At 32.1% G+C, this 12,373-nt stretch overlaps 1 protein-coding gene across 1 annotated transcript in view; it reads left to right on the top strand.

Annotated features, from left to right (window-relative positions):
* The window catches only part of SPAG16 (sperm associated antigen 16), a 943,910-nt gene that overhangs the window by 667,607 nt on the left and 263,930 nt on the right, over positions 1-12,373 (top strand). Inside the window, exon 15 of the mRNA XM_040641105.1 lies at positions 2,589-2,715. Within this exon, the coding sequence (XP_040497039.1) occupies positions 2,589-2,715 (127 nt within the window). The remainder of the gene's footprint in view (positions 1-2,588; positions 2,716-12,373) is intronic.

Genomic DNA, 12,373 nt, shown 5'->3' with positions numbered 1-12,373 from the left:
CTTTCTTATTGGACATAAGTTGTACATAAAATGTCTGCTTTTCCCCCTAGCTTGTCAGGTAATGCCTTTTCCACATTTCTCCATCTTCAGATCCCTCAATGCTCACACAATGCAGTTTGGCTTAGCAGTATTTTAGTATGTTCTTCTATGTCATGGAAGAAGATTGGCAGATGGGCCTCCAGTTCTCCTGAGACGGGAGGGGGAGGGATATAAGGTTTTGAGGGTAATTCCAAGTTGTTGGCTCTGGATTCTCCACATCTTTTCTCTTTCTTTTATCTAAGTGATTCAGAACCATGAGGGTTAGAACTAATGTTTATCTTAAGAATGCTGTGGAAGAACTTGGACTAAAATAAAACTTATAGGTAAGCCGCAATGAGGCATTCATCATCTGTTGACTTAACAAATAGTTTTTGAGTCCTACTGTGCTCCTGACATTGCGATAGGCATTGCATCTGCCTCACTGGCTAATGGAAGCATAGCTAAGCTGTTCTTTCACTACCAAGAATCTCAGTTATCAAATCTGAACACAAACTTATTCCTACCACTTAATAAGTCATTATATTTGTTTTACTGTAATGTATACTTTGTCCTGACTTCTAAGTGCCTTAAGAAATATAGAAATTTGCCCAAATGATGTTACTCAAAATTGTTTTAAAAGTATGTACTATTTATTGATAAATCATTTAGTACAGTACTTGGTTCATTAAAAGCCTTTAATAAGTATTGACTCATTATTTTAATATTATCAAACTCTTATGTCTCGATCATTTGGCAACAGTGGAATTTAAATGTAAAAAATATTAAAACTATGTGTAAACACTCATTTTCACCCCCCAAAATGATGGAACTATTTTTTAGTGTGTTTCCTCACATTTTAATGTGTAGTGATATAAACCACACTTTAGGATTTCTATAACCTCCCTTTAGCAAGTGAGAAGGGCCTCCAAATTAAGTTACCATTATAATTTATCTATTCTGTTCTCAAAGTTGAAAAAAAGATTGCATTCTATCATCTCTGAAAGATATTTGAAAACCCTTATATCTGGAAAGGGTACTTTCTAATTTCTAACATTAATATTTCCTGCTAATACTGAGAACTGGTCTTTTCTGAAAATTAAACTCACTGATTTCTCACAATTCTTGCAATACATGTTTACATATTTGAAAACACTCCAAGTTCCCCATGTTCCTTTTAAGTCATAAAAAAGATTAAACATCCCACATATTAGACTGGGGACAAGGTTGTATTGCTTTACCAGTGACAACTGTTATAGAATTTTAAAACTGATGACATTTGTTGTATTACTGACTTGTTTAGGGAAAAACAAAGAGTCCACTTGGACTGTAATATGAAATGCACATTTTTTCCCAGAAAGGATAGAAATCAAGAAATAAATGAGAAAAAAAATCATGTGAGCTAGTTCAAAAGGGTGAGGATAATTGTACAATAATCAAGTTATTATCTTGAACGTTTTAGAATATTTAGGAAAAAAGCGAGAGGATGATTTTTGACTTGACATTAAAAATAATTAAGCTGGAGCTGAAAGGGAAACTATATATCTAATTGGAAACAGTATAAAGTATAATCACTTATCATAAACATTATGTTTGAACCTGATATGGCCAGTATTCATTTTCAGTTGGTAAGTGGACAACAAAATTAAATGATACTATGATAAAAATGAGTTAAGATTATGAGCTGCTAGATAGCAGAGACCCCTCTTACTCATCACCATGTCCCACTTTCTGACATGAAGTGGATGCTCGATAAACATCTCCTGAGAAACCAGCAGAAAGGGTATAGACAGACCTTGAGCTTCAAACTGAAGTACCTGAGATGGTACTTCTATCCTGGAAAACAGCTGCCCTGTTCCTATTACACTTGAATCCATCCATGATTCCTTTTATTTTCCATCCCCTTTATCCAGTTATCTTCTTCCTTATCTCATTGCACATTACCAAAATAGCCCCAAATGTTTCTAATAATCTTGTCTCACAGATCGCAATATGTACTCTTCCTTGCCATCAGTTTCACTTGGCCCCTACTCCTCCCACCATGATAAAAACTCTTCTTTCCTTGTGTCTATTTGTTTTCCTACCTCTGTTTTATTTTTACTGTATATGAAATATATAGATCATCAATGTTAACAAACTGCAAGCATATAGAGTAAGGTGCACTTTTAGTGCAATGTTTTCATGTATATAGTTTTATGTGTTGATCACATAGATCATAAACATGATATATATATATGTGTGTATATATTAGAGATAGAGGAATTACATGGGTATGTACATTTTAATTTTATTATGTATTCTTGTATAATTAAAATAATCAAAATGATTTCCTGAAAAATCATTTTCCAAAATATAGTATAGGGATTTATATAAATGTAAATTATCATCTTATAACAATTTTATGTTCCAGACAAAAATGCAATGAACACTTTTTAGTTTAGAAGAGTGCATTCTTGTGGATTTAATAAAATTTTAACGCAAAGCTTCCTTGTTGACTAAGTTACTATATATATTTTTATATATGTAATATATATGTGTATATATAACTTCTCTCTTTTTTTAATACTTTAAAGGGTCACATGATAGCATCCTGTGATGCTTGTGGAGTAACAAAACTATGGGACTTTCGGAAGCTCTTACCAATTGTGTCCATTGATATAGGTCCAAGTCCTGGCAATGAGGTGAACTTTGATTCATCAGGTAGGATGTTTTTTGTTTAACATTTGTGACCAAGCTAACAACTTTAACATTTGTTCTGAAACTCTTTTCTGTTTCCACTTTATTTTTATTGTGTTTCCTCCTATGTAAATTTTTGTTCTAATATTATATTATATTTTACATTATATATCTTATTATGTCACATTATGAAAGCATTATATTTATCATATATATAAAGGAAGAGAGAATAGAGGAGATAAGTGTGTGCTGATATAGATAACACAAATTCCTAGCAGTGTCATGCAAAATTTGGAGACTATATCCTTCAGAATCACCATCCAAGGTAAGTAAATTGGGTTTTTTGGAGACAAAATGGCTAAGAGGAGAAAAGAACAAAAGTTTGGCATAACTTAAAGTACATTTCTAATGGAGTATTTTAGTCTTATAATTAATAAATTATTGTATAACTCAATTTTATAATTAATTTGAGATGTACATTCATCTTGTTGCATTCATATGCAACAGTAATTATTATAACTGATAATTTTAATATTATTTCATATGTTTAGCATTTTTTCTGCAGTACTATAAACATTGTGAAACAGATAAAATATTTTACACTTGATGCTGATGAACAGGGTAGCAACATACAGTGTTTCCAGTTATCTATTTAAAAGATTAAAATTACAGTTACATCTGTAACTTTAATGAGAGGTTATGGTAAATAATGTATATCTATTATTACATAGTATAATTTTCCTTTGCTAGCATCATATATGTTTTAAACCTTATTAAATTTTGTGAGTTTTTTAAATCTTTGACATTTATTTGTAGTAGATCAAAGTTACAGAGATGGTAATTTTAGATGAAAAAATAAAGATAAAATACATACAAGGGAAATAATAATGTTTTATCTAAAAATTGTACATACTAATTCAATAGTCCAGTAACTATGTATATACTAGAAGCGATTCTAGAGATATAAGAAAATTGTGTGTTTCATAGGACTGGTTTCATGTCATCACATATCTAAAATTTGGAATTCAGTTAAGTTTGTCTTTTTAACAAACTTTAAGTTGTGTTGCCATTACAGATTGGTATATGAACCATACTAATAACACTGGCTTCTTTAAAAATGTTTTTAGTAGTGTTCTTGACATTAAACCATTTGTGGTCTGCCAGAATTAAAAAAAAAGAAAACATTGTATAGAATAAAACATCCCAACCATGAGAATTTCATTTTATAATGTGAAGGCCAATTAAGATTTCAATTTAGGGGCGCCTGGATGGCTCAGTCAGTTAAGTGTCTGCCTTCAGCTCAGGTAATGATCCTGGGGTCCTGGGATCAAGACCAACAGCGCTGCTTCTCCAGCTCCCTCTGCTGGTCCCCCTGCTTGTGTTCCCTCTCTCGCCGGCTGTCTATCTCTGTCAAATAAATAAATAAATAATCTTAAAAAAAAAAAAAAAGAAGTTGAAGAGTACTTTGAAATGCTGTACAACTAATAAGAGATATGTATTTTACTGTCATAACAATGTTGCTACTTGCTTTCTACTATCCTTGTCATCAGCCCAAATCTCTTTTCTATGCATAGTCAGGCAAACCTAATTTAAAATTACTTTCATACAAGTCAATATCATCTTAAAGTCCTTGGTACAACAAACCTAATATTTCTCTCTGTGACTGCTATACTCTTGATTATACATTAATATTAAGAAAAGCATAAGAATCAAGGACAGCACAATGAGAAACATAAAAGACAAAAAGTGTAAACTAGGAACCCTCTTAATGAAAACACTTTATCGGTTTGAGGGTATATAATTACAACCTGACCTTCCCATCCCTTTGACCGTTTCTTCAAGGAACATACTATGATTAATTTTAATTCTGTGTGTCTGAGAAATTAATGTCATAAGCCTTTTTCTCATTGAATAATGGGAAATTTGTGCTTCTGTGGAGGAGAAGCCTTCAATGACTCTTTATTTAAAAAGGTTGAAATATACCAAAAGTTGAAGGAACTAGAGAAAATAAACAAAGCTCTCAGTCTGAGGGTCTGAACAGAGAGGTGAAAATCATAAAGTAAAATACCAGAAATTATGTTGGTATAAAGAGAGTAGAGAGAGTAGTGAAGTCAAGAGCAAAACAAAATAAAAAATAAGGACAGGGACACATAGTGTCTAATATGCATTTATTCAAGAAAATATTAAACAAAAAGTATAACAAGCATATCATAAAAATATTTGGACTGTGAGGATAAAATCAAATCTAACTCAATAAGTTCATAACACACATTAATTTGACATACTTTTATCTATTCCCAGCAGCTAGTAAATAAAAGCATATATGGTTCAATTATTTTCCACAAAAAACAGGAGTATATTGACACTGTTGACAACAATTAACATTTTATTGAGGCTCACATTAGTTAGGTCATGCCAAATCATGTTTTTAATTTGAAATTTTGTAACAATTAAATCATGCAATTATATACAGTTAAGACTCAACTAGTGTGAGAGAGGCTCTGGTCTGCTATCTCAGCTATGTCCATGGACCTAAAGAAAAGATACTGAAAACATACATGTGATGTCATCATAATATCATACAATAAATGTAGAAGTGTTGATAGCATTCTGTCGGTGATAGTTAATATAAGGAATGTGAGTAGTTGTTAGATATTCTAAATAATCATCATAGAAACAAAGATTTCTAATCCTATTTCTTCTCTCTGGATGAGTTTAATTGAAAGGCATCGTGTGATTATGAGGTGTGCTGTTTTAAAAGAACTGTTTCCATACATAATGACGTATCTTTATAAATAAGGAATTTCTTGTCATTGCAAATCCAACACAGTATAGAAATAAATCGGAGTAGAGATCATTGAAAGGCTGAAACTGCTGTCCATAACATTTGATTTCAAATTTTCATGTATATCAAAATTGCTCATTATTTATTAACTTCAAAAGTAAATATTTTCATTTTGAATTTATAAAAGGAAATATGTACTGTGAAATAGTACCTTATCTGTTTTAAAATTGAGATTCTTCATAGTGTATCATTTTAAAAACATATCTTAGATTAAAATATTTGAAAACGAGTCATGTAGGAAAAGAATGTAGACTATAATTCAGACCATTATTTCTTCACCACCTTTTAGGCGTTAAGCAAATTATTTAATTTCCTAGAACATAATGTCCTCATAGAAACAATGGAGGAAATAATTGTCTTAGGTGCTCTAATGTGTTTCAAAGGGATAATGTATATCCTATAATGAGGAAATCCTAGTCCACTCAGCTACCATGTTTTATCTTAGCTGGGAGGGGTTTAGAAGTCATCCCATTCATTTTAGGGGTGAGAAAAATGTGTGAACATATTAGTGTGCAAGTAAGACGCCTAAGGCTATGTGCTACTATAAGCAGTTTCTAGTGAAAGTGTCAACACCAGTGAATAAATGTTAAAAGAAACAAGGATAAAAAACTCCTTTTCATATAATGTTAAAAATAATTTAAATGGTTAAGAAGTGAAGTTATATAAAATATCATATATACATATAATTAAAATCAAAAGATTTAAAGATGTATGAATCATCATTTAGAATTTAGCTTTTCTGCTGCTGTAAGAAATCAGCTCACACATTTGAAAGAGGATTTGTATGTGGCCCAGTATTATTTACATAATGTTTTATTTGCAAATACATTGCTTGTGACATATACAGATTATCTGTGTTTATAGATACATACATATATTAGTATTTGTAAAGGAGTAAGTGTTCCTTTCTCATTAAACTGAGAGCATCCTGGTAATATAATGCTACATATTTTTGTGAATACTCGCTATCTAAATAATATTTCTCACTTGGCATATTCAAATGCCATATGTTTTACCATTCAAAAATTTATTACTATTTCAGAAAATGTTAAATGGGATTGCGTAGTGAAAGTAATAAAAATGAACTGTAAGAGTTTATACATAAACTTGTCCACATCTCTCATTTCATCATGTTTTTATGTAGTTTAGCAATATTTTTCCCTCCTTTGTAAAAGATAATTCTAGTACATTTGCAAAAAAGTCACATCCCTAGAAAATGTAGGAGCCGAAGTTTAAGCCAGCTGGGTACTTTCCAATGGTAAGCTTATCAGTATCAGATCATCAAAATGGGCAAGGTTTCTCACCACTTGGAGGCAATCCTAAATACTCTCCATAAGCAGAACCACAATATAAATGCTAAAATAAGAGGGGGAAAAATGACCCTACTGGAAAATATGAAAAGCATCAGATCCCTCTGAAAGTTTTCAAACATAATAAAAAACCCCTCAAAAATCTTTGCTTTGCATTGGATTTATCCATTTCTTTTAGTAAAAGCTACAGTTCATTGTTCTGTATTTAAAAGACAGATTGTGGTTAATTTCTTCTGAGGGTAGCAGTGTAGCCTAATGGAGAAAGCACTCACTGGGAGAAGTTAGGAGCCGTGGTTTTGAATTTTGTCTCCACTCCTTACTAGCTGAACTGTGTTGGTGAAATTTCTAAATATTTCTGAGCCTCAGTTTCCTTGTATGTGAAATATTAAAAACCTTTTGGGGCTTCCACTTCAAGCCAAGATGGAGTAACAAGGGCCAGATTTAACTTATCACCTGAAACAACTAAGAAAACAAACAAAATATATGAAACAATGGTTTTCAGACATGGAATATTGAGCAATGAAAGAGATAATACCTGAGAGAGGGAAAGTAAACAAGATGAACCCCGTGTCTGCCCCCAAAATACTCACGGACCAACAGAAACCAAAGTGAAATCTGGCAGTCTTTCAGAGTTGAGGAGACAGAGTGGGCAGTTGAGGGAAGCCAAGCCAGCTCGACTCTGCAGCACAGAGAGAGGGTTCTGGAGATTTTCAGAAGATCATCTCCAGTCTTTAGCTAAATAAGGATCAATACCTGACAGACTAAGGCCTAGGGAAAATCTGACTACTTAAGAGGAAAAATCCAGAGATCACCCAAACCTAGAAATAATTTGTATATCCACCAACCAAATTGGAAAAACCTTGCAATTTAGAACAGTAGGTAGAGCAGAGATTGGCAAACTACTGCCCATGGGCCAGCTTGACTTGTATTCATATGTAGTTTTAATGGAACACAGCCACACCCATTCATTTACATATCGTCTAAGGCTGCTTTCATACTACAAGAGCAGAGTTGAGTATTTGCAACAGAGACCATATGGCCTAAGAAGCCTAAAATATTTAATATATAGACCTTTATAGAAAAAACTGCTACACTAGAGTGCTTAGAAGAGTATGATCTCAGTAGTGAGGCAACATCAGCCCATACCTCTGGATCTAGTCCCTTCACCAGTGTTTTTGAACCATTTGAGTTGACTCATGTAAAGACCTATTTAAGCATTTCTAAACTCAATGAAATTGTTACAGTTGTCCCTTTTTACAGATGAGAAAACTGGGACATAGAGAAGTTAAGAACAAGCCAAGTGACACCTAGCTGGTCAAATGTGGCATCAGAATTCAAATCTAGCAAGTCTAATTCCAGAAACTAAAATTTAAACTTTATATTATTCTGCCTCTCATTTTACTAATAATATTTGGTTTCATACTGATATATGACATCGTTAGAGAAATGATTCATTTGCTATGAATATTGAAATCATTCCAGTAATGACCACTTGGCAGTGTTTGATTCAAAGCTGACTAAGGCACAGAATCCTGTCACTAGTTGTCAATTTGTGGTCTCTGAAAGAAAAACAACAATAACAACAACAAAAGGAATCTCTCCAGAATAACCTAGTAGTAATAACCTAGTAATAATCTGCCAGGTTTCTGATGTGTCTGCTGCACAAGGGTGTATTTTAGGTGTCTCTGTCTTCCTAGTGGGGACTAGAACTCCAAGCCCATACTTCAATATAAATTCTTTTCAGAGAATCAGGCAGGGCTGGATTATGGGAGCACCTGCAGGACCTCTTTTTCTGCCTTTTATTTAAATTCTGGCCTGATCAGAGACTGAAATAAATATGGAAGTAAACAAGCTAACTTATTTTATCTCGAAGGCACACGGCAGAGTTAACCTAAGTTGTTCCTCCTAAGAGCAAGCCCATTCTACCACATCAGTTTTCCAAGAAAGAAAGCACAAGGAGAGAGGATAAATTATGAGAGAAGAGGTGACCAGATGACCCTACTCAATTATTTATAATCCCATTATTTTTTCCCCTGCTTGCGTGGCTCTATTGTGTATACAAAGCCATTTTGTGCATAAGTAGAAAATGGGCCTCTCTGATACTGGAGAAAGGAACTGGAAGAACGAAAGGAAATCAGATTATGTATCTCCCTTGGAGACCCAAGTGTATGATTAATGCCTGGAATGAAGTATAGTATGCTCTAGAAACTGGGCAAGGTGCTTTCTCTTTTAATCATCACAACACTATGAGTTTGGTTCCATTTCTCCTGTTTTAAAGGCTTTGAGAGCTTCATATATATATATATTAATAAATATACATGTTTATACAGTCCTGTGAAAACCTGAATTGCATTTCATTCAATCTTTAGCTCTAGGAAATTGTAAATAAAAAATTTAGAGATCCATAGAGACTGGTTATACTTCATCTGTAGGAAAAAAACCTTACTTTTTAATTTTTTTTCATGCTCTTTCCTGTATTAGAAGCAACTTTATTTACCCTATAGCAAGTAATAACATGCTAATAAGTGAGAACACTTTGAAAACTTTAATTAAAGGCATATTGGCAAAGATATATTAATTCATGGATAACATTTGTAATTGTACAAATTTACATGGCCATGAACTTGTTCTGATTGGTCTACCATCGATTCTGATTGATTTGTGGCAATGCCATAGCAGTTGCTAAGTATTTAGATTATCATCCCAAAACACACCATAAATTCTGAGAACTAAAATGCATTTGAATTACATAAATTATGACAAAATAATGTAAATAAAACTTAGTGACTTTTTCAAAATACAGTAGAATTTATACATGTTATAAAGTCTTGTTCTTTCAGATTATGTTTGAAAGGTTGTATACTTAATCTAATGACAACATCATTGCACAAATTATGAAGCCTCCCTTATGGAATTGTATCCACGGTTTTAAAAATAATGGGATAGCCTGGTGATGGGTATTAAGAAGGGCACGTATTGCATGGTGCACTGGGTGTTATACACAAGTAATGAATCATGGAACTTTACATCAAAAACTAGGGATGTACTGTATGGTGACCAACATAATATAATAAAAAAAATTATTATTTAAAAAAAAGAGATGGAGTGAGAGGAAAAAAATGTTTTCATATCACTAATACTTACGAGTATCTGAATATGAATTAATTTTTAGAAACATCTAGAAATTATTGTCATTAAGGAGTCAGAAAAGAGCATTTGTGTGAAGCACAAGATGAGGCTCTAAAAAAATCATCTATGATTTGCAACCCGAATTTGAGTGGGACACTTTATCTCTGTTGACCTCAACTTCATCATCTCTAAAATGAGAAGTTTGGATAGGTGACTTAATCAACTAGGTTTATAGCCAAAGTTTCACATTGTATTTCCCTGTATTCACTAGCACATGGTGTCTGAGATAAAAATAATATTCTAAAATAAAACTCAAATGCATTTTTACTACTTAAAACTTGAAAATAAAATATCCAGATATAAGTGAAATATTCCACTCTCTCTTGATCCAAAAGGGAAATATATTTTGTTATAAAAGTCAAGATTATTTAAAAATTGAGCCTCAAATTTAAATGATAGCTGTATTTCTCCACAATACAAAATGTTTATTCTTGCACACCTAGTAATACATTCAGTCTCTGTAGCAATAGGAGTTTTGGCAAAAAATGCCTAAGTCCCAACATTTTAATAAATTAATGACATGATCAAACTCTTCTTATAGGACTATGTATTAATAAGAATCTGGCCCATTCTGGTTAAATCAGAACAGAACATAACTTACTAATCTTACCAATTACAGCATTACACAGGTGCAATCAGCAATTCCAATTGCCTGGATGATACAAAGAAGTCACGTTTTGTGTTGTTAATTTCTTAATTTTGTGCAGTATTTTTAAAACAAGAATAGTTATAATTATTGCTTAGCTCTCTGGTATAGTTGTACTACATAGAAGTATAAATATAACATTATAGGCATGTCAAAAAGGCACTTGGAAATGTTTTTCTATGTAAATAAAATATCTCCATAGAAGTTGTTACAAAGCTTATATACATAATTATATACAATTACATACAAACAATTTAAAGCTGGCACATGTCCAAATAATGACAAATTCTAAATCAGTATCATCATATTTAATGATTTGTTTTGTAGTATTAATGAAAGTTACAAGCATTTTTCAAGTGGATTTACAGTAGTTATATACATATTGCATTTACAGTAGTTATATACATATTACAATTAATGTGCTAATGCCTAATTATTTTTCAACACATTTAAGAAATCGAAAAGATTTGTATCTGTGTAACAAGTATGAAAAATTAGTTGCATGAAAAGCTATGTCTTAATATCATCTAGGCAGCAATATATCCCAATGCCTATAATTAGCTATGCCTGTATGTTTTCAGATATAATAAAAATTACATGTACATGTTACATAGATCATTTTGAAATATGACTAATGACATTTTTACATATATATTAATCAAGAAAAATGTATTTGTATGAAGAAATAAAGCATAATCAGACCTTTGAATTTTTCTAAGGGTCACACAGTTATAGTATTAAGAGGAATTTGTTATTTTAATCTAATAGCATATAATAGTTATTAGATTTAAAATTGAACAGTTAAAATTTGCAATCTACTCATACTTCATGGCCCAAAGTCAAGTAGCCGAAGAATTTGTCTTCTTTTTAATAGACTATGTATACAAAATCGAATAGATAATCATCTTTAATTTGCCAAGCTGATACTTTTAAATAAGATAATCCTTTAAGAGAAGTTGCAATTCAACAGATGTGCAAATCAACCCAGAACAAATAGCATGCTACTTTTAGAGATGGAGCTGCACAGTTGGTACTTGTGATAAGTCACAGTTATATTTATCTAAAATTGAATTTTGAACAATATTCGAATATGGTTTACTCAAATCTGATTTAGCTTGGAAGCATCTTTCCTCACTTGTAATATAAGAAGAGTATAAATTAAAATTGTTTAAATTCATTCTCATGCAACACCCTTTACTATGTACTCTTCCACCAAAAGAAAAAAAAATTGAAAAGAAGATACAGTGTAGTACTGGTATTAAGAAAATCAGTACTCTGTTAATGTTTTGAAATAATGAGTTTGATAAACACCTTAGAATAATAGATATGTATTTCAAGCCCTGCCTTCTATTATCCAAGTATTTCATCATTCTCTCTCTCGTACTTTTGTTGGTCTAATGGTAGAGATTATCTTAGTGCAGTTGACAAATATTTAGCATAAGCCTACTACCTGCCAAGCACTGTTCTAAATTCTGGGATTTGTGATAGATAGGTAAGATTCTATTTACAAAGTCAATTGAAGCAATAGACATGAATCTGCAGGTCATAACTGGGAGTGTTGAAAAGTTTAAGTCAAACTCTTCTGCGTACAATATGCTACATGTGCCATCGGGGTGTTATTTGTAAAGAATAGTATCCTGCAGCTGTGTATGGAACTGGAGAAAAAAGGCAGGCCCTCCTATAATGTTAATG

This window comes from Ursus maritimus, unplaced genomic scaffold, assembly GCF_017311325.1.
Source record: "Ursus maritimus isolate PB19 unplaced genomic scaffold, ASM1731132v1 scaffold_1, whole genome shotgun sequence".
NCBI classification, from domain to species: domain Eukaryota; kingdom Metazoa; phylum Chordata; class Mammalia; order Carnivora; family Ursidae; genus Ursus; species Ursus maritimus.
The sequence above is the reverse complement of the archived record's forward strand: the minus strand, read 5'-3'. Positions and strand labels throughout refer to the sequence as shown.